This window comes from Lissotriton helveticus, chromosome 6, assembly GCF_964261635.1.
Source record: "Lissotriton helveticus chromosome 6, aLisHel1.1, whole genome shotgun sequence".
Lineage (NCBI taxonomy): Eukaryota > Metazoa > Chordata > Amphibia > Caudata > Salamandridae > Lissotriton > Lissotriton helveticus.
In genome coordinates, this window is record NC_136067.1 from 1,460,960,840 (window position 1) to 1,460,985,321 (window position 24,482).

General features: G+C 41.4%; 1 protein-coding gene across 2 annotated transcripts in view; it reads left to right on the forward strand.

Moving 5' to 3' along the window:
• The window catches only part of UST (uronyl 2-sulfotransferase), a 966,832-nt gene extending 964,946 nt beyond the window's left edge, over nt 1-1,886 (forward strand). For both annotated transcript variants that reach the window (XM_078649265.1, XM_078649266.1), the window contains exon 9: nt 136-1,886. In XM_078649265.1, the coding sequence (XP_078505391.1) occupies nt 136-142 (7 nt within the window). In that variant the 3' untranslated portion in view covers nt 143-1,886. The remainder of the gene's footprint in view (nt 1-135) is intronic.
• The last annotated feature ends 22,596 nt before the right edge of the window (nt 1,887-24,482 follow it).

Sequence of the window (24,482 nt, forward strand, 5' to 3'; positions counted from 1 at the left end):
TTCTAAAAGAAAATACTTAAGGAACTGAGTTTCTGCAGGGGAGCCTTTTGGTCATTCCCACATGTAGGGGTGAACTGGAGATACCTGTTTTTGCGGGTTTTATTTATTTGTTTTTTTTCTCTTTTAACTTGCAAGGCGGTAACAACAAAAGCTCCTAATTGACGATTCTGCTATCCTTGGCAGAATGTATGAAAGAGCAGAAAATAAAATGCAGAAGAAATTAGAGGACAGTGCATGGAGAGAAATGCAGAAGTCTGTGTAAAAAAGGAAACAACAAATGCAGAAGCAGACACACAGAGTAGAAGAAAGAATAAAGAAACAGTAGTGGAAACAAGCAGACAACACAGAAGGCAAAAAGACTCCAAATGCACTGCAGCAAAGAATAACAGCTACAGAAGCATAGAAACACAATTATTCAACAAATAATGTCAGATGCAAAAGTGGAAACGGATTCTAGGAAGAAGTCTGCTGTGATAAAGACATAACAAAGTCCTAGAGTTTTAAGCACAAATGATGCATGAAACTGGACCACAAATGCAAAGGACAAGAGAACATTGACCATAAAAAACAAGTGCACACAGACTGAATCGCTTCATTGGGATGCCCCAACATGCATAGTTAATCAAGAAACAAAAAGGGAACCTACAGATGAAAACCAGACAAACGTCTTAGATCTACTGAGTGTTTCGAAGACCTCAAAAGTGTGGAGCCACTAGCGCAGCAGTAAACAGTAGTACTCCTTGAATTAGGTATTAACTATGCTTAATACGAGTTACAGCTACTTATTTTGTTTTTTTTTTTATGTTGAAAGAAAGATATGTTGTGATACTGAGATAGAACTGTGGTAGAGGCAGTGTTTGATTAATACTCCCCAAAGAAGTTCATGTAAAGAAGTTAAACCGAGTGCGTGCGCGCACACACACACACAAACATACACACACTCATTTACTAATTCAGAGAATGAGCAAATAACTTTCTCACACACATACAGGCTGGAATGCTCAGAAACCTATAGATGCTATGCCTTATACAAATAGGCATACGTATACACAATCAAATGAAATGAACATGTTGCTCAAGAACAGTGAATTGTGTGTTCCTTCCAGCCGATTGCCTAGAACTGAGGAATGACACTTCCTGCATCACCAGACTGTACTCTGTATCTTACTGGGACTTTTTAGTTACAGGGAACATATATGAACTATAATATGAATCAAAGAACACATAGGTGCAGCCAATAGCATCCTTACACTATAATAAGTTATTTGATACCCGTCCGCATTGCCTTGTACACCTGCACTACCATGAAGGAACAAAAGAATGGGAGTAAAATAGGTGCCCTAAGGGAATTAATGACCGATTGCTCTAACCACAATCAACTACAAACTTTACTTTAAGTGGTTTCTGTGAAATTACTTTGAGGAAGGCGTAGTGCAGAAAGAGTTGGGGCATGAGGTAGGCGTTTGAAGTCGTAGCCCATCTTAAATGATAATTACTTAGTAAAGCCCTGTAAGAGGTGAATCTTATGCAAATTGTATTTTTTTTACCCAATCAAGTTTTAAAAGTTGCAGCCAATAAATATTTCTGCCAGCAAAGAAGAGGCTCTTTACCAAATCATGCCTATTCGAAAATGTGTTTATCAACGTTTATGTGGATAAAAATAAGATCAAACATTGACATAAATTGATATGGTTTTTCGTGGTATTGTTTTCTGTTTATTCACCTCTTGCTCCTTAACCCGAAGTGGCAGTTTTCCCCCTGGTACTTCATGAAAATCAATGGCACATAAGCTTTCTAGACTGCCCAAGGACTCGAATTGTATGCCATGAAATGTTGTGTACATTTACATATTTTAATTTAAAGAAAAATCGTTATATATATATATATATATATATATATATATATATATATATATATATATATATATATATATATATATATATATATATATATATATAAATATATATATATATATATATATGCATACACTTTAAACTGGTTAATCTTTATCTGGCTTATTTATTGTCTTTCCTGAACATTGTAAATGTTATGATGTTAATGGTGCAGTTAAATAAAATTATTTTATGTTGACTCTAATGGAAGAGTTTGATCTTTTATATATAGAACCACCAGGCAGACCGTGTTAGCTAGATTGACACAGTTTACCTACATGCCTTATTTAAGAAAAGGATTACTGTATACATCACACACACACACCTACACTTGTGCATATAAGGGAGCAACAGGTGTCCTCTTTAAAAAAAATATATATATATATTTGTAAAGGTTTATAAAGAATGAACAAGCCCTCAGTGGCATAAGAGAGCTGCACGGTGACACATTCTTGCTTCACAATAACACAGTACTGCAGAGCCTGAGACGTACACATGCCGAAACAAAAGCCCGCTTGGGCAGTGTTTGAATTGGAAAAATAGAAATGCAGGTACTTTGTACCAGAGAAACTGCTTGTTTCTAAGAAGTGCCGGTACTCTCCAATTAAAAGTATTATGTGACTCTTGAGAAGTGCAGGTACTCTCCATCTCAAAATAAAAAAGTGCCGGTACTAAGTACCGGCCCATTTAAAGCACTTGGGGAAATTAGACTACAGGGAACATCTGGCCCGCCAACACGGAGAGGAAGCACATGCTGACAATATGTTGGCATGGCTACTGCATGGCGTCTCTTCCTGTTGCACCCTTTAAAGGCATTACATACCAACCCAATAGGCATCAATTTCACTTTTGCTGAGTACGAACAAAGCGACAGAAATATTAAAAGAATTAATCACAAGAATGGAAACTAATCACAGGTGTATCATGGAACATGAAGTTCCCGCTGCCTCCGTTCCTGTTTCCTATTGGAGGAACTGCCGCTCTGGACAAACTGAAGCCCCACCAATAAGGTGGACAAAGAAGTGTTACATTGGGGGCTGAGCAGAGGACTAACCAGAGGCTTGGCACTGAAGAAGGTTCATTTTACCGAAATGCATTTGCCGAAATAAAGCCAACGTTTTAAATCTGTCCCGAAAGTGCTCCGTGTGTTCTGTTGTGCTAGCGAGGCAAGAAGGTCTCACCCACCTGACGGAGGCACCCGCTGCAGTGTTCGAACAACCAGGTGAATGGAGTTGTGGAGATTGTTCGGTGCGTTTGAACCCCCGCTAAACCAGCGCTTGTTGTCGGAAGGCGCGGACTAGTCAAGCCTGGGGTGCTCCGTTCATAGGAGGGTCACCCACAAGCGTCTGAGTTTGGTATCATCAGCGGGAAGCGAGGGGAACCTGCTCCGGTCCAACACAAATAAAAGGACTTCACAACGAACAAAGCGACAGAAATATTAAAAGAATTAATCACAAGAACGGAAACTAATCACAGGTGTATCATGGAACATGAAGTTCCCGCTGCCTCCGTTCCTGTTTCCTATTGGAGGAACTGCCGCTCTGGACAAACTGAAGCCCCACCAATAAGGTGGACAAAGAAGTGTTACATTGGGGGCTGAGCAGAGGACTAACCAGAGGCTTGGCACTGAAGAAGGTTCATTTTACCGAAATGCATTTGCCGAAATAAAGCCAACGTTTTAAATCTGTCCCGAAAGTGCTCCGTGTGTTCTGTTGTGCTAGCGAGGCAAGAAGGTCTCACCCACCTGACGGAGGCACCCGCTGCAGTGTTCGAACAACCAGGTGAATGGAGTTGTGGAGATATATATATATATATATATATAAATATATATATATATATATATATATATATATATATGCATACACTTTAAACTGGTTAATCTTTATCTGGCTTATTTATTGTCTTTCCTGAACATTGTAAATGTTATGATGTTAATGGTGCAGTTAAATAAAATTATTTTATGTTGACTCTAATGGAAGAGTTTGATCTTTTATATATAGAACCACCAGGCAGACCGTGTTAGCTAGATTGACACAGTATACCTACATGCCTTATTTAAGAAAAGGATTACTGTATACATCACACACACACACCTACACTTGTGCATATAAGGGAGCAACAGTTGTCCTCTTTAAAAAAAAAATATATATATTTGTAAAGGTTTATAAAGAATGAACAAGCCCTCAGTGGCATAAGAGAGCTGCACGGTGACACATTCTTGCTTCACAATAACACAGTACTGCAGAGCCTGAGACGTACACATGCCGAAACAAAAGCCCGCTTGGGCAGTGTTTGAATTGGAAAAATAGAAATGCAGGTACTTTGTACCAGAGAAACTGCTTGTTTCTAAGAAGTGCCGGTACTCTCCAATTAAAAGTATTATGTGACTCTTGAGAAGTGCAGGTACTCTCCATCTCAAAATAAAAAAGTGCCGGTACTAAGTACCGGCCCATTTAAAGCACTTGGGGAAATTAGACTACAGGGAACATCTGGCCCGCCAACACGGAGAGGAAGCACACGCTGACAATATGTTGGCATGGCTACTGCATGGCGTCTCTTCCTGTTGCACCCTTTAAAGGCATTACATACCAACCCAATAGGCATCAATTTCACTTTTGCTGAGTACTGTCACTCGTTATGAGCGGCGTCTGATAGAGCAAGCAATAATTAATTACAGGATTTCCTATCGGATAGCCCTCTCTGCTACTCTAATCCCGCAACAATGGGATGAACTAGATGATCCACTCCTAGGAGAAGAGATCTGTGTGGGTATTGCTCAAATAGTGAGGAACAAAACTCCAGGGACAGATGGCTTCCCCGTTAAAGTAGTATACAACCTATAGCACGTAGCTGTCCCAAAACCGCTAGAAATATATGTAGAGGCAAAATAAACGGGCACACTCTTGGAGTCCCTGCAGGACGCCCTAATCGTGGTACTCCCAAAGGCAGAGCGAGATCCCCTAAATGTAAGCTCCTACAGAACATTTGCACTTCTTAACTGAGATTTCCAAATATTGGGCAAGGCACTAGCCAAGAGGCTGCTGCAAATAGTTGGCACACTAGTCCATACAGACAAGAACGGTTTAATATCAGAATGAAATACTTTTTTGAGCATCAGTAGGTTGTTGGAGCTGATGAGGAAGTGTACAGGAGATCACATGGGCAATCTGCCAGTGCCATTTGACATGGAAAAGGCATCCGATACCGGTATGGGATTATCTCCAGACAGTGCTCAAAAATACATGAGTAGGCCTGACGTTCCTTAAGTGGGTCAGGACACTTTATAGCCACCCGGCTGCTGGAGTCAAAACAGGGCAAAACATTTCTTACCGGTTTGAAATACACAGAGGAACCAGACAGGGATGCCCGTTATCCCCACTGATCTTCACACTTGCCGTGGAGGTGTTGGCAGGTATGCTAAGAATGCAAGCCCTGCAGTGGGGGGTCCCAGCCTTTGGTGAGTGGCATGTAGTGTCACTGTACACAGATGATGCCCTGATCTTCTTGTGTGATGCTGGCACCTCTCTCCTGGCCCTGATTGCGATGTTGGACACATTTGGGGAAATTTGAGGCCTCAAAATAAACTGGACTAAATCCTGTTCATTTCAATTATCCCAGGTGCACAAGCAAAATCGGGAGTATGTAATTTCCACCAGACTCTCATGGAACTTTGACATACTCATATACTTGGGAGTACACCTCTACTACACTGACAAAGACCTAATAGTAGGTAATCTAAAATAGCGCATTTAATGCGCCCTGCAAATCCCTCCTATTCTGAAACCGTTTCCTATTGTCCTCACTGGGCAAAGTGGCGATTGCAATCTGTTGATATGGCCATGCCTGCTGTATTACTTTGCGGCACTGCCGCTGCTGCTTACCAAACAGTTCTTTCAGACCCTGCATGGGCTTCTATCAGACTTGATATGAGCAAAAGGGAAAAAGAAAATTGCAATACATAAAAAGCAATCCTGTTGTTAGACCGGGGCCTCGACGCTCCTATCTATGAGCCGTATTATGCAGCAGCGCAGCTACAATGGCCGATACACTGACTCTGAACCATCCCAATTGTTAAATGATTAGACATTCAAAGAATACTCAATGCTGAGCTCTTCTTAACTTCTTAACTTCCTAGCTACTGCACGCCCCCAAACCACTTCCCAGCAAAGCACATCAGATACAGGTGGCACACGAATGTTGCCATGAATATGTACAAAAAGGAGGGACATTCCCCCGTTCACCTCCGTTCTACCTATCTAGTCCTTACTGAAAACATGGCAGAATCGACAATGGCTCTAACCCTACAGACTAGACTGTCCCATGGGGGATTATGCAATGCTATAATGGCCCTATACACCACCACCCTATACACTTGCACAATACCACACACCAGACTTAGAGGTCAGGTTTTGATGGTCTGCAGACCTTCATTGAATTCACAGACAAATAACGGATGCGGATCACAGAGCCAGCTGAGGAGATTTTCAAATACCAAAGGTTCTGATGAGTACAATTTAATTACTTGCATCCGCCCTACTTAATACTGAAACCTATTCACTGTATGTTCCCGAAAGCATCCAGGGGCGGCTCTAGGCTCATGGCGGCCCTGGGCAGGGAGCGTAGGTAGGGGGCCCCGGAAGAGGAGGAATGCAGGCGCGGAGGCCAATGAAGAGGGGGGGACAGGGGTCAGGTTGTTTGGAAGTGGAACAGAGCCGGAGGACGCCAAATCCCTGCCAGGGGCCACCACGCAAAAATGTATCCATCCTCAGAGGATTCTAATATTAAGGATATATATTGGCGTGGCAGCCCCTGGGGGTTGGTGGCCCTGTGCAGGTGCACAGCTTGCACATGCCTAAGGCCACCCCTGAAGCATCTTCGGACTTTCCCAGATTCCAGTTACAGGTTTCTATCACATAGTATGGGACTTTTCCAGTGAATCTCCGAACATGGGAAGATGTGATGTAGAACATCTCTCCTACCTAGTTGCCCGAATTGGAATCATGTTTGCTCAGCCTCAGAATAAAAACTAAAGGGGACAAATACATACGCAGTTTCATAGACCTAGCCATTGTACTATTTAACAGGCAATATGCAATGTCCTGAAAGGCTTGTGCATCACTCGACACACTGGCTTAGGGACTTATTGAAATGGGCAGAAGCAGACATTATCACAAAGACCCAATCGCAGAGAGGTGGGGGGGTCCAGTTGCTATTACCTGGGATGTATATATCACATACATGTTGGTCAAAATGTTGTAAGACTGCCTTAAGTTCCAACATGCCCCCTACATTGACTTTGAGTGATGAAAGGACCACCACCTGGACAATTATGAGCACACTGCAGTCTGAGTGACAGTCATCCCACCAGACACCATACTCAGAAACATACAGTTGAGGAACTAACGTAAATGGTACCAAGGAAGCAACCTCCCCCCACACGGACCAAGCATATGAGTGTCACCGAGGCCACCACCTCACAAACTTGCCCCCCAGTAGAGCATGTTATTTACATATTGATCATATACCCAATATGAGTGTCTGTTTTACTACAAGCAACCCCTCTGAAAGGAAGAGGGGTTGCTGTCATCATAGATGTATGATTTCACCAACAGTGTTTGTACATGGCTAACAGCCTGTGATGTTTGTTGTTACTTAATTGAAACTCAATAAGGAAATGCAACAAAAAAAGAATAACAGCACATAAACAATATAACACAATACAAAATGTTCTGTTAAATGCATGCATTGAATTCTTTGTAAATTAAACTATACATGTCAGGGTTGATTTTCATATCCCTTTGACATAATATTCCAATATTGCTTTAAAAAAAAAAAGGAAATGTCCTAATTAACTTTTGAAAGGCTTTCTTAGTAACAAGTACTTCCAGCACTGCAATGTGCGGTTTATATGCTTCTGTTATTACTATGGCATGCCTATATATAACATGTTTATTTGCTGTACAAATATAATTGAAGTACAACTGGTCATCACAATGTGGTCAATTTCGAATCAAACTATGTCTCTACCGACAAGTACAAATTATATCACATCAGATGTTAGTCATTTTTAACTGTATCACTAGACTACAGATTGTATGACTGAACATAGAAAACAAAAGAGCAACTTCAGCAAAAATCTCCCGATAACTGAGACCACAAACCTTTGCCTATTTCTATAGGAGATGTCTCAAAATATTCTACTGCCTTCAATTTTATAATTCAGTAAGCCTCAGCTCTGTGTAGTTTCAAGTCTCTGTGCTGCTCTTACATCACCATGAATGTTTTTCAAAGCATGTAATTTCAACCTCAAATCCAAATACTTGCAGTTTTATCCGCATGATTAAGTGCTAATGGATGATATCCATCTTGACTTCTAATTGCTCTTCTAATTCAGTTATTCCTTACTGCCTAGCATATTGTGCTTGCCACATAAATTTTTTCACATCTGCAAATTAGTATAGGCACCTCAAATTTGATATAACATGATATACTCCTTCAAAGTAAAAAGCCTGATTTGAATTATATCTTATTTTACATATTTTGTCATGGCAAATCAGAAAGCCTTATATTGTGCACATTTACTGGTTTACAAGCAAATCTATTTCTTAGCCTTAGTCAAATAACTTCGGCTCAGTATATTTCTAAGCTTCTGTCCACTGCAAAATTTAACACTTGGTTTATTTCTAACACATTTTTCATTCTGTGGCTTCTGAGAAATTATACGCCAATGTTTTAAGCATCCTACTGATGTTAGGTACATCACTGTTATATGTAATAATTCATCTAATCCTTTCTGATTCCTCTTTGATTTTCAGCTCCGAGCATAGCATTTGCTTCTCTTTTTAAGTTTACTAATCTTTTACTTAGCCATGTTGATGCTGTTAGAATCAAATGTTCTTGCTAGGAAGCTCTTCTATATATCCCTCCTTGCATCTGAAAATTCCTGTTCTTGACTGCAATTTCTCTTTGCCCTACACTACTGAAATGGTATTGCTTGTATTTTTATTTGAAATTTAGGTTGGAAGTATGCAAGGCAGCATTGCATACGTTTCTTCCTTAAACATACTACTTCCTATTCTGCCTTGATGATATGACCCTACATCGAAGAAGGATATGCAGTAACAATAATGTGTCATAGCAAAATGTATATTGTACATATTCAGATCCTGTTATCTATGAAAACCCATTAGTTTTTCTTAATTTCTTGTTTAAATCACAACTTCATCATCAATAAATCTGCTCAATCGTGAATTGTGTCAATCTGCTCTGAAATACCAAATCCGGGCCATGTCCCCTTCAAAATTTCCCCATAAATAGGTTAGCTTAGAGGGGCACACATTTCCTGTACCTATCTGTACCAACTATCTTAATGCAAAAACATTTTTTTTTCAAAATGACGATCACCATCTTTAATACAATTTAATTATACTCATAATAATTCTTAATCATTTACTAGGCTTTGATTAAAAAAAGCTTTTTGAAGTCAGCAAATCTCAAATCTCTTCAATGTTTGTATTTAATGATCTAATATCTAATATTACAAACAGCATCTTGTCCTCCCAGACAGCATGATTTAAAATCTTTAGCATATGTTCAGTATCTTTGATATAGGAGGGTAAGTTCGTTATGAAAGGTCCCAAATTCCAAATCCTAATTTGAGATAGGAACCAGTCCTTGAAATTATGGGTCTACCCAGTGGAAAACAAAGCATTGTTGTGTATTTTTGACAGAACGTACATACATGAGAACTTAGGCTTATATACCTGCAGGTATTTATATTCATCATCATTACAAAGAGACCATATTCGTGCTATTTAAAAAAAATGATAATTGATAAGCTTACAAAGCACAGCCACAGGGTTACCATACAATTTTTCACAACAATGCTCAACACCCCCTTGAAGTTTTTGCATTATCATCACACTTATTCATTTCCACAACATTGCCTCCCTTGTCGGCCTTGCAAATGATAATATATTCACCTTGTTTTAACTGCATCAGGGATTTCCTCTGTCCTTTCCTAAGATTTAATTTTCAAATTGGGTGACATGCAATAATTTTATTTTCCCTCTTTTCCAATTATTTAATACTTAATTCAAATACAATATCAGTGTTATTGACTGTTGGCCACTGAGACGTAAAGTGGATTTACTTTTAATCCACTGGCCCTATTAAATGTGATATCTACATCTAGTTTTTTGAATGGATGTCTTAATGATACAGGATATCTCTCTTGCTCTGTAATTGATATTAATTTAAGGGTATCATTGGCATCTTGAATGCCCATGGAACTCAGTTATACATGCCTAGCATTATGTATCTCTCCATTCAATCTATCTGAGAAATATTTTTTCAGTTTTAGTTTAAACACACATTTGTAGTAGTCAATCCAACATTTACTAACATCACAACACACCATGCAACAAAAACTCAACCCCTTCCATAGGACTAACATGATATCAATTGATGGTGCTTTATCTGATAAAGTTATTAAGTAAGTATCCTTTACCATTTTATCTTTTCCCACATCAATGAAAGTAATTACGTTTTCTTCACTAACAACATGTGGCATTTCCTATTTCTGAACCAAGTCCAAATTTTCAAACCACTCTTTTGTGTTTTATACCTATCTGTTTTTTCTTCTCTAGCCTTACCCACTTTTTCCTTTTGCATATTATTTTTCTTCTCCTAAAAAAGTTGAATCACTTCGAATTGTGTCTTTAGTGAAAGTTGTTTTAGTGCTGGTACTGGACGTAGTAAAACTGTCTACATTGGTGAAGCTATTGTACCCTTCTGTGCTTGGGCATTTATCTTAGTTTTAATCAGATTAGCAAAGCTCTTTGAAATGCCAAATAACTTTAGATTAATTGAGGGATTTTAGCTTAACACTTGATCAGACACTTAACATACAACGCAAAGGCAAGTTTAGACCAACTGCGGGGCATATTATCAAGCAGGGCGTTAACAATTATCGCTGTTTTAGCAGCAGAAAACTGCCGCTAAAGCAGCGATAATGGGCTTGATATTATGGCCTTGTGAATCCCAATAGAAACCCATGTTCGATAATTTTAACGCCCTGCTTGATAATATGGCCCAAAGTCCTGTAAGTTGCTCCTGTCATTGTGCAGATGTTGATCCTGCAAATACTCTAACTCTGATTCAAACAGGAATTTACCTTTCTTTCCCTCCAACATCACTATATTGATTACATACTGGTTAATGGTTCTTGTCTGTCAAGACTGACCATTCATTACTCTAAGCCATATGAGTACCTGACTGTAATTGTGTAAATTTAACAATATGCCTACATATCTGAGAATACAAAAATCAGGTAATAATCTAAAAAGAAGTTGTAAGGAATTCGCCAATTTTGTAAAATTAAAGACTGTCTACACTATTTCACTAAAAACATTTTAAGTGTGTGTTGACACGAGGATTTGTGGGATGCCATGAAGGTTTCAATTAGGAGTGCACACATTATCATATCTTGCATAAAATAATAAAAAAAGAAATAGATGTAATTGCGAAAATAATAAAAAAACAAAATTCTTCACAAATTAACTTAGGTAGTCAAGATTAAACCCTCATTTAGAGTAGGGCTGGCAGCCCAGCCGGTCAGCAGAAGCTGTGAGTTCCAAACCCCCGGAATAGGATAGCCCATCGTATTCAAAAGTACAAGCGGCCTTGTGGCAGGTGGTTAATCAGGGCAAGGGTTTTGAGGGCAAAGCTGTTTGAGTACTCACCATTTGAAAATCCCCTTGTCCATCCACCTCTAAATGGAGTGAAATAGCTTCAAGTTTGGCATGTTTGTAATATGCAGTTCTTTTGCTATGCCCTGCATTCACCATACTATAAATAACCTCATTAGTCTTTAAAACTAAGGGACTTATTTTGAGATTGGCAGACGGGGTACGCCATCGAAAATTGACATATGACAGGTTTTGACAGAGTAAACTGTCCACCAAACTCTAAAAACGTACCTTTATCTTGAATATGACTATTAAAATCACTTAGTAAAAATGCAGGTTTCTAAGTGTATTAAAAAATGCTGAGAAGTATCCTGCAAACACATTTTTGTTGATTAATAGCTAAATATTTCAAAGATTAAAAAAATCATGTACATTTATTGCTGCCATAAGAACTTGAGATTGGACTAACTCTACCAAGGCTAAATATATAATAGTGACATATTATTTTGGCAGGATATATTCCCCAGCCTGAGCAGTGTAAACAATTAAAAGGTGAATATTTGAGTCAACTTTCCCTACCAATGTTGATGCAAGAAGGTATGAACAAACATGATGCACCCTTCAGGTAGAACAAAATGTTAAATCAAGCCCTATTTCATCTTGAAGAACGATTTCCACTCCTGTGAAGACTCCTCAGAGCATCTGGTAAGGCTGGCTGTATAAGGCCCAGTTGTACGTGTTTCTCTGATGGATTCTTATGGGTAGACTCTTCAGAGCACATGACAAGGTTAGTTGTGTGCTGCCTATTGCCATAGGTTTCTAGTTTGCTACTCCCGAGTCTCCTTCTCAGCCCATATACCATCTGGCTGGTTATATAGTGCCCATTCATGTGGGTTGCTCAATGCCACTCTTGGGAGGACTCTGTAGAGAATATAATATTAGTAGTTGCATGATGAATTTTGCATTGCATACCTAGGTAGACTCAAGAAAGGTATATCATGTTTGATTTTTTTAATGGTTTGTTATATTCTGTTCTTGGATGAACACCTCTGGGCCTATGCTATGGTTGTTTTAATAATGTCGTTCCTTTGGTTTGCTCCTTGCCATTACCTAGGTGAACACTATAATGCTGCCTCCCTGTCACTTCATGGCGAACCCATCAAAGCATATACTATGACTGGTTGTGTAATACCCATTCCTAATAGATTTTCTTTTCCTCTCCTCAATGGACTCCTGAGAGGATATGCAATGCTAGGTGCATTTTCATTCATGTAGGTTGCTCCTCTTTTGTTACTGTGTGAAATCCAGAACATATACTCCTTTTGATGCTAGACTAAATCTCCATTGGGTGCAATCCTCACCTTTGGTCATGTTCTTAAGCCCATGTTCATAGGGATTTAAACTGTATGAATCAGATCTCCCCGAAGATGGTAGTTATCCACATGTACGATGCTTCTCCCCTACAACCCTGCATAGGGACATCTATTCTTGCTACGATACTGTTTATTATGATAAACATTGTGTCTTTCAGAATCACTTCAACAACAATCAACATTCTTGAGACCAATGAGTGATCATCCCCATCACACCAAATGAAAAGACAAATTCTTTACACAGTCAACACTATTGTAATATTTAAATGAAAACGTATATATCAATTTGCAATAAATACTCAAAAAATGTAGTTCAACCAAATTATGTAATATTGTGCTCAAAGTGATGGTGCAGTACAAGTGAACAGTGAACACATATTTGGTGTAAGACAAAATGTAATTAGAAAAAATAAATAAAGTTTCTGTTTTGATCTATACAATAATTATTTTTCCAAGAGCACAGATCTCATCAAATATTCTGGTTTCAAATGTATACAATTAATGGCAATCCAAAACAGTGGAACTGTCAACCTTTTCGACCCCTAGCACTTACTTTTAATAGAGTCTTATTCAGGAAGGCAAGTAAAGCTAACACTCTTTATCACCCTCTGTAAGAGAGTATTTTGGGCATACATGCTTCTTGCAGGGCACAATTCCATGTAGGTGATGCTTTATTTCCTCATTGGCCAGTGGCAAATGAAGACACACTTCATTACACAATATAAATAAGCTCTACCTCATGCAAGGATGCTGAAGTTGAGTTGCAAAATATGATTTCACAAGTTTGTCTCTCCATGGTAAGGGAAGCCCTGGGTAAAAAAAGAAAACTTAAAACAAGCCCAAATCTGAGAATGAAGTGAACCTGAAAGAAAAGAGAAAAGGATGCATAGCAGTCCCAGGGGAAGAATTCTAACACCAGGGGAGTATTAAGAAAATACTATTGTAAAGATTAAGTTCAACAGGGATAAATTAGGAGATAGACAAGAAATAAGATCTCCGAAGAGATACTAATCATCTGTTGAGCATTATTCTCATTATTCACAGGATCATTGCAATAAGAGACCAGAACCAAATAAGCACGTTTATTGTTCCTCTAAGAAGTGACAAGGGACTGATGTGACTGCAAAGGGATTAGATGGAAAGGGGTCAGGACTGAAGCAGCAATTCAAAAGAAGATATTAGCCACAGCCAGAAGACAGGAATCCTCTTAAAAGGAGGACCTTGTTGAATAGTAGGGAATGGGAGGGAGCAATTTTAGACAGTGCACCAGAAATCACCATAGCTCACATAAAGCTAAAATCCCTCTCCTGTTCAAGGAGGAGACTAATCACTATCTTGGGGTGGAAACACGGGAGATTCATTTTAACAAACTGGATTATACTAGTTTATAGAACCCAGATCCAGATGGAAGTGGCATTGAACAGATATCAATTTACCGATCCATATGACATCATACTTGCTGAGGATGATTGACCCCCACAGGTACTAGTAGATGCTCCAACTGGACAAAGAGCTGTAAAAGAAGTGTTCCCATCACTTGTGACCCTGCCACAGAAAAACCTGAATGCCACAAAGTGGGCATTACAAACAGCTCCAACGCTATACAAACATCAAGCAGGTCGGGGTAAAATGTGAATCTAAATGCAATTCTCTTGCGATGTAAATGATAGGTTCAGAGCTAGAAGCAAAGCTGCCTCTTAGTACTCATGTTAAATGAATTCCAGTAGCAGGGGATGGTTGTATGATGCTCCAACCTATGTCGTCACCATGGACGTCTTTTCCATGCAGCCTTTACCATGCACTCCTTTGACACTTAGATGCCTTTACCATGCATGGTGTGTTTATATGTGTGTGTATGTGTGCGCGCACACACGTGTATAGATAAACACCCAAAGGTTAACCATTTGTTATGCTTAGGAAGACTTTATTTATCTGCTCTATACAAACCAAAGGAACACAAACATTTCAAATTCTAAAGTTATAGTTATACCTTAAATTTATAATGTATGCACCACCTTTAAATGAATATACCTTTTTTTTATTCCTTATCTACAAATGAAAATTAAACTACACAAAAACGTATAATTTCGTAACTTATACCATTAATGTATAATTTAAGCAACACCTTCAACTTATTATAACTCACGTGCCTCTGATCCAGCGGCCTATAGGAAATATGTCATAAGCTACGCTACCCAACTTCACAATATTCACCATTAATCATAAATCAATCACAAGGCCCATAAACTAACATGACATATTTTGACCAACTGAATCATGTGACCTAATTAACCTATTCACAAATATATACATTTATATACAACCGCGGTAAATGAATTCATCACACTTTACAAAACCTACAAATTAATTAAGCCACTGTGGCGATAAGATCTTGCTAATGGTAACCTAAACTCATGAAATAACAAGGCCAGCTTGTTTTTCAAAGTAAAGATTTATTAACTATTTGTTTAGAAAATGCATTAGAAATCTTTATTAAAGCTTTTTATTAAAGTATTTGTAAATGGTAAAAACGATTTTAAGAAAAAGCAAAACATTTATTCAGATAGTAAAGGACAGTTTTAGCATCATCATAATCTAAGTCCCTAACTACACTTGCTATATTAAAGAATAAAAAATAAAAAGTATTTTGGGTTTCTTACGTGCTCCAAGAAATGTCCTTCTGCACGACACACCCATCTAAGGTCAGCAAGAAGCAGCACTCTCTTCCCCGTGGGAAGAGATTTTATACCTTTCTACGCTAAGCTAATCTAAGTAAAAGTATATTTTTCTGCTAAATTCGGAGTCCCATTGGCTGTTAAGTGACAGGCATCATGTCACCACATTTTTTAGAATATCAGTTCCGTCACTTTCTTAGAGTCCATTGTCTCTAGTTTTCGAACAACGAGGCTTCCTCCAGTTTGCAACATTAACCGAAAGAGAGTCATAACTTCCTCGGATATGAAATTGTCGCACACTCCTCTGCCGGTTCCTGGCCTTGGCCTTGCTCGACTAAAGAACAGTCAGCTCATCGAGTTTCAATTTACATCACGACAAAATGTTTCAGCAGAAGGAGTTTTTCCATCATGGACTCTCTCTTGCTCCGAGCAGAATTTTGGCAAACACGAATGCGCTAGGCCCAGAATCACTTTTTACGAAAACTATTATATAAACAAACACAAAAGAATAATTAATGCGAGAAAAATAGTTCATTCTGTTTCCACCCACCATTGCTAATAATTAATCCATTAGTCTAAATTACCTAGCTGAAGCACACAAATAAAGCAGCATTTATATCTACCATTCTTCATTTAATCCAGCAGGATTCTTTATGCATCTGTAAGAATAAAGTGACACCACGTAGACAAGAAAGCAAAATAAGCACATACCATTATTTAATCAGCCGCTATTAGTTATGACACAACAATAGAAAAGATTAATTTATTATTTTCCACATACAGAAAGATGCAACATAATGCACGTTTATGAGCACACATGTTAGTAACCCTTGTGTTTTCTCGTGTATGTAACTCTTAAAACTAAGTTGAATTAATACACACATAGCACAAATCGTTAGCATAATTAATTCAGTTATGGAAGTGTGACTTCACGAGCTGAAATGAAAACATTTCTAAAACTCGCTCCATCAACTCCCTCATCTGGTGATTTCCAAATCACCACACCACACCCAAAATTTAGCAAAAAATGTTCTCAAACGAATATGCTTCGATTTCACTGTGTTAGTATTTCTAAAGACTTGTTTCAGCAAAATCTTTGCAACTATCATATTGAGCTCTGCTTAACTCTTCTAGCTCTACCTCCCTCTCCTGTTCCTTTCTGATTTTGTAAATTCTTCTCTTTTCCTTCATGTACTTCTTTCTCTTGTGTAACATGCAACTGACTTTCATCAAAACTATCTCAAAAATTATTGCAAACAAAGGTGTTAGAATCTTACCAAGAACTGAACCACCAATCTCTTGAAACCAGGTTTTGATAGCTTGAAATCTTTTTGAAAGATGTTCTGAAAAATCATCCTCTTCTAAGGGAACTATTTCTGAATGCATTTCTGTGATGTTTCTAATGTACATTTCAATAATCTTGCTCTCGTCTGGGATATAAGTACAGCAGTGCTGGACATGTAAAATGCCACAGACTCCTCCCTCTTTTGCTAGGAGTATGTCCAGGGCAAGGCGATTTTGCATCACCATTGACCTAACTGCAATCACCTCAGAATCCACTAATTGGAAACCACCTGCCTTGTCAGTGGACAATCTGTCAACAATTGTGGACAATTTTCTGATTCTTCCTGCATTTAGGGTTATACCTACTAAGGGTATCCAGCCTCAAAAATGTCTCCCAGAATTTCTGAAAAACTTTCTCTCTTATATCTATTTACATGATTACTGATTTCAAATGAACCTTCTGCATTTCTGTCAACATGAAATATTTTTGGAAAAACAAGACCAATAAAACATGTCCCGTACCAATGGTCCGGGAGATTATAATAAGCTTTGTCTCCACAGATGAAATAGATCCCAGGAAAAATTGGATCTCTGCCACCTTTGAATCCCCAACCCCCCATGATTTGGTTAGTGTCCTCACAATTGCTAGCACCTACAAAGTAATTATCAAAAAGAGTATTATCTCTCCTAATGCAAAGCTTGCCACTAATTGGCTTGTCTATGTGAATTGCAACATTGTCAAAAGACTTGCCATTAATCTTTTCATCCTCCTTCTGCCAGAATTTGGATTTGGTCTGTTTGACCATCTCATTTCTTTTATAGATCGCCCTTCTCTCCTCAACAAGATTCAGGAAAGTCTTTTCCTCAGCTCTCAATTTGCAGGTTAAATTATTTCTGTAAGCATACTCATAGGTGAGTTCATTAGTAACTAAAAAGAATTCCCTCATCTGTTTGGCTTGCTTGTGTTTATTTAAAGCATTCTCAATTTTCAGGTTAGCAAAAATCTCATCATAGTTTCAATAATAGTACTCTAAGCGGCCAGTTTGGTAAAATAAACTAGCTATCACACTGCAGGTTATGCCATAAGTAAGAGGAAGCATATTGTATGTCACTCCCTCAGAAACAGAAGCAGGTAACTTTACACAAATGTAGCAATCTTTGACACTCATAACCTTAACATACTCTCCCAAAAGCCTCGAAAATGTATTGCTAGAAAAATCACTAACAGACCTATCTTGATGAGCCTCTGGTCTGTGATCAATAACTTTGTTAGCTTTGTTTGTTGCACTATGTTTATCTTGTTTACCTGAAGCTTTGCTTGTCATATTGGCCTTGTACATCTCCTTATCGATCCCGAAAGGAACGATGACAGCTAAAACTAACCAGAGCAGAATTAATATGAGCATACATATCAGAGTCATCTTACAGCAATTTTTGAGAATGGAACATTTTGAGGTACTACGCTTCAAAACAACAGGCATTTTAGCTAGCCTTATCACAGAAAAAGAAAACAACAATTTAAAATATCTATAACTTAAAACCTACATTTTTAATCACCCCCCCCTTTTTAATTATTATTATTTTTTTTTTAAACCCCTCTAACAAACTTTTCTTCGACCTTGCGTCACAAGTTATTCTCCAACTAAACACAAATTCTTCGACCTTGTGTCACCTAACACAATTTCTTCAGCCTTATGCTAAAAACAGAAACCTAAATTCTAACAGATTAGTACTTCAATCATTGTCACTATTGTCTTCAACTTCTTCCTGACTGCTACTATTTATCTCAATTATAGGTGGGATTATAATATAAGCCCACTCAGGAGATTTATACTTTTTTTTTTTTTGGAAGACTTTATTGATGTCCGTACATTTTACACAGCATTCGCATACAACCCTGAGGCCGGCTGCTATTGTAGAACCATTTGGGTATATCACGACACATCAGTTTCAGTGTACGTCTTACTTTTATGATTATATAAACTTAACTCAACTTGTTACTCGATAGTTCAGTTATGCAGTTCATACCATTAAATTTCACATTACTAGGTCCATACGAGTAAGTTCTGACTGTTATCCCTCTCCATCTTCCCGCTCAGAGTTCTCTCTGCCAACCAGCCTCCCCCTGTTCTCCCCGGTCCTACCCTTCCTGACTGCTGTTCCCTGTTCCAATGTCAAGCTATATCTTCCTCATCCTCTGAATCATCTGTCTCTTCCTCCGACAATGGTTCACATATATCCCCACGATAGCTGTTCTACGGAAGCCATATTTTGTTCCATTTCTTAGGATTAGCCCTTTGCTTGTACACTGATCGTTCAATCACCATTAGCATATCTACATTCCTACACCACTGTGCTCGGGTTGGGACCTCTATCGCCCCCCTTTTCTGCGCTATATCACGCTTGGCCACCATCAATCCTATAATAGCCCATTGTTGTCCCTGGCGTGTCAGATCATTAGGCCCCCATACATTAAGCAGACACACGCGTGGATCTGGCATGAGTGAGACCTCAAGAGTTTGCGAAATCGTACGCAATACTTGCCTCCAGTAGTTCGCGATCAAAGGACATTCCCAGAGTGTGTGGAATAGTGTCCCTTCCTCACCACAGCCCCTGAGACAGTATGGATGATCAGCCCTGTTTATTTTGTGAAGTGTAGTCCTCGTATAATACACCCTGTGCAGTATTTTAAATTGCACTAGCCTAAATCGTGCTGAGATACCGGCTTCCCTTGGGGAGGCCACGGCCTCGTTCCATTCCGTATCGTCCATCTCTGCTATTTCACTCTCCCACTTCCCCTTCAGTTTTTGTAGTGGATCTGGCATGTTATTCAACAATTTTCGATACGTCAGGGAGGTAGCGCTCGAGTGCATATAGTCTGTCAAGAGGCGATCTTCCAAGGGGGAGGATTCCGGTACATCCGTACCTGCCTCAATCGCCGATAGCAGTGCGTGTCGTATTTGTATATAGCGGTATGTCTCGTTAACTCCCAGGTCATATTGCTGCTGCAGCTGGTTAAAGGGGATCACTCCGTCTCTAGTCCATAGGTCACCTACCATGGATATTCCAATATTATCCCACTGCGTGAACCCTTTACTCTGCCTTAAGTTCCCCAGGGCCTTAGTGTCCCACAGAGGCGTGAGTTTAGTTATGACACCCCCCATCTCAGTTTCGCCTGGGCTTTGTGCCATATCGCTACCGTGTGTTTGGTGGGTCCCATGAGCTGTGGCAACAGGCTCTTGTTGTATATCGGGGCTAAAAGACTGTGCGTACCCAATTGCGCTCTGTCTGCCAGATAGACCAGGTCATCGTGCGGCACATGTAGCCACTGGTTAATAATCTTGAGGTGAGCCGCCCAGTAATACAGTTGCACGTTTGGTAGGGCTATCCCACCACTATACCAATCTCTGACCAATTTCCCGTGTGCCACTCGGGCCGGGCGATCTCCCCACAGTAGCCCAGTTAGTGCCGATGTCACTCTACGAAAGTATGAAGGCGGCACTAATGCCAGCGTATTTTCCAACACATAAAGAAAACGCGGAAGTGCCTTCATTTTAAACAGGGCCGCCCTCCCCAGTAACGTCAGCGGGAGCGTTTTCCAATTTCTCACGTCTGCTTGAAGACGCGTGAGTGGCGGTAGTAGGTTCAGGTCATAGAAGACCTTACTGTCTCGGGTGATGGCTATCCCCAGGTATTTAAATGTGTCGGTTGCCACTGTCAAGGGACAGTCGGCCGGTAGGGCCGGGGTGGGGCCGCTAAGTGTGTATAGTACCGATTTGGTCCAGTTGATTTTGTAGCCAGAGGTGTGACCATGCCGTTCACACAGTGCCAGCAGTATCGGGATCCCCCGCTCGGGCTCTGACATATAGATCAACATATCGTCCGCATATAATGAGACCCGGTCCTCCCAATTTTCCCCCCATCTTATTCCTCGTAGCAACTGGGATGTTCTGAGTACCACTGCCAGTGGTTCTAGGGCTAATGCAAACAGCAAAGGTGAGAGTGGGCATCCCTGTCTTGTCCCCCTAGCCAAAGCTATGTCGCGGGATATATGACCATTTGCCGCCACATGCGCCACCGGTTCCGTATATAGCAGTCGAATCCACGAGATAAATCTTGGGCCAAAGCCCATATGGTCCAAGACCGCAAAAAGATAGTGCCATTCCACCATGTCAAATGCCATTCTGGCATCCAGCGACAGAATAGCCGTTGGTTCCGTCAGTGACGGTGCCCTCGCCAGTGCTCCATGCAATCTACGGAGATTATGCGCCGTACTCCTGTGAGGGATGAACCCCGACTGATCCGGATGGATCAGGTGTGTCATGTGTGGCATCAGTCTGGTATCCAGCAGTTTCGCCAAGATTTTGGCTTCTGCGTTGAGGAGGGAGATAGGGCGATATGACGAAGTCTCACCTGGCGGCTTACCCGGTTTCGGGATTGCCACAATGCTGGCGACTCGTTGGTCAAGGGGCAAAATTCCCTTCGCTAGGCTTTCGTTGTACATATCCAGCAAGGGTGTGCTTATCTCTTCAGATATAGTTTTATACCACTCCACCGGGATCCCGTTGGGGCCCACGGCCTTACCTACGTGCAGTGCATGAATGGCCAGTTGGATTTCATCCGCCGACAGATCTGCGTCGAGCTCTCCTCATGCCCCCTGCGTCAGTGTCTGTGTTGGTATTCCGTGAAGCACCACTGCCGCCTCCTCCTGTGTTATGGCCACCTCAGGGGTGTATACACCTTGGAAATGCGCCGCCAGGGTTTCAACAATCACGGAAGGCTGCGTTTCTGCCTCCCCGTTAGAGCCTTTCAACTGTAGTATATGTTTGGCACCTCCCTTTTTCGTATCTTTCGTATCTAGCCAGGCCAGGCTAGGAGCTTGCTGGCCTTATCCCCGATATCATAGATTCTGTGTGCCGTCGCTGTGATGTCCTCGACCGTCTTCCTGCGAAGATGGTCGCCATGAAGTCACTGGCAGAGCTGCAGTGTATGTAGTGTGTCGGCAGTCGGGTCAGTCATGTGCGTCAGTTGCGCCTGCTCAAGTTCAAGTTCCAGTTTCGCCAATTCCTCCCTCTGAGTGCGTCTGTATCCTGTTACTGACGCTATCCTCTCAGGACCGTCTTGTAGGCCTCCCAAAGGACTGACGGCGATGTCACCGAGGCCACATTTTCCGCAAAATAATAACGTGTAGCCTTCTTCAAGTCTTTACGTATGGTCGGCACCCTGAGGTAATCGGGGAAGATTGGGTATATTCGTCTTCTAGCTATGTCGGGACTGGATAATGTCAGTGTCAGTGGCGAGTGATCCGAGATGCCCCTGGGTTTAATTTGCACGTCGCTCACGGTGAGGAGGCCCCCTCCCAAAGCGAGAAAATAATCAATGCGTGATAGACTGTCATGGACTGCGGAATAGTATGTGTACTGCCTGTCGTCTGGATGAAATTGTCTCCATAGGTCCGTCAAACCCTGAGCTACCAGGAAATCATTGAATCTAGACGGGGCCGGGTTTGGCGTGCGGTTTGGAAACCTATCCTGTACGTTGTGTACCACTGCATTACAATCTCCTCCTATTATAAGGTCGCCTTCTGGGAGCTCCAGTAGGAATTTCCCCAAGTCTGGAAGGGCGACCGTGTGGAGCGCCGGCGGAATATAAATTGATACTAGAGTCAGTGACTTCCCTTCCCACTGGCCATGCGCTGCCGCGAAGCGACCCTGGTCGTCTACTTTAGTGGATTGCAATATGAACTGGGACGCTTTCTTCAGCAGTATACCCGTACCCCTAGACCCTGAGGAAAACTCCGAGTGTGCAATCATCTGATACCCTCGCCTATCTAGCGACCGGCTAGCTGTACCCACCAGGTGTGTTTCTTGCAGCAGAACCACTGTGGGACCTATCCTCCGTATGGCCTGCAGAACCAGCCCACGCTTAATCTTATCACCCAATCCCCTCACGTTCCAGGTCATCAGTTGTAAAGGTGGTATTGGACCTTGCTCAGATCCCCCGCCCAGCGGACCATCCCGAGTGTCACCTGCCATTATTAACCTGTAGTGTTGGAGCGAAGCAGCCCCCGAACTTACTCTGACCCAGTCTTTGTATCGTCCATGTGTCCTGGTGTATGTACCACAGTAAACCTTTTCGAGTCAAACAGTTCAAACAGTTTGCTAACATTGAGAACATCTCCCCCCCTCCCTGCCCTCCAGCTACACGGATATATAACCGCCCGCCTCCCCAACTAAGCGGAGTGCTCAACCCTTCCCCCATACAGTTTATACTTGCTCGATGGGGCGAAGGACTCTCCGGAGACGGTAGCCCTTCACACTCCCTCCGGGGGCCCCTTGGCCCGTTGTCCAATGGCAGTCCATCAACCACACCGCTGGGATCGTAGAATGTTCATAATCACCGGCGATCATTGTTCCTCATTGTCTTCTTCGTCTACACTGTCTCTCAACTGCGAATGTTCTTCCGCTTCACGCCTATGGTCTTGGGGATTTCGATGCCCACCTGTTCTTTGAGACTTGTTAGTTCTATTGAAGCGGCGTGGTGGGGTAGCCGGCCTCCAACCATCCAGCCAGTCTCGGGCCACCTCAGGATTATCAAAAAAACAGGTCCTGTTATCCGCCACTACACGCAGATTGGCCGGGAATAGCATCGAGTAAGGAATCTCACGTTTTCGGAGTTCTTTTTTCACATCCAGGAATGTCTTTCTACGGCGGGCCACCTCTGCCGTATAGTCTGGGAAAAAGGCTAGTGTGGAGTTTTGAATCTTTACCGGTGGTGACACACGCGCCGCCTGCAGGATGGCATCCCTGTCCCGAAAATTGAACAATCTGGCTAAGATCGGGCGCGGTGCTGCACCCGGCTTCGGTTGTCCACCTGGGACCCGGTGCGCTCTCTCAACAGAGAAGAAGGCGGAGAGGCCCTTAGGTTGGCGCTCCTTCTGTATTAGTTCTTCCACATATAGGTCCATCGCTCTAGTGCCTTCAGACTCCGGAACTCCTAGGATCCGTATGTTGTTTCTCCGAGAGCGTCCTTCCTGATCATCCAACCTTTCACGCAGTACCTTATTTTCCACCGACATCTTCTCCATTGCTATTTGAAGCTCCGAGACATCCTCGACCAGCGACTTCGTAACCACCTCCATGGAGCTCACCTTCTCTGACATTTTGTGGAAGTCCGCTCTTATGAGAGTGATTTCGGTGGATATCGTGCCTACCGTCGCTTGGACTTGCGTCAGAGCTCTCATGACATCATCCAACGTTGCCTTTTTCCCGTTCATGCCCTCTGCTGCTCTGCCCGCCGGCGTCTTACCATCCGCTGGGGCAGATACGCTCTTATCGCAGGCGAACCGGTCAATTCTGGTCTGCGTAGTACCACCTTTCGCGCCTTTTCCTGCCATAGTGGCCAGTTCTGCGTCTGCTCACACCCCAGGCTCCAGGCACTGTGGCGATGTGTTAGTGCAATAGGTGTGACCTGTTATCTTAGTGCTGGTCTGAATGTTTGTCCACTGCACCCACACCCTAATGCTGTCGTCTACCACCGTGTGGACACCCGGCCAGGATATTTGTCACT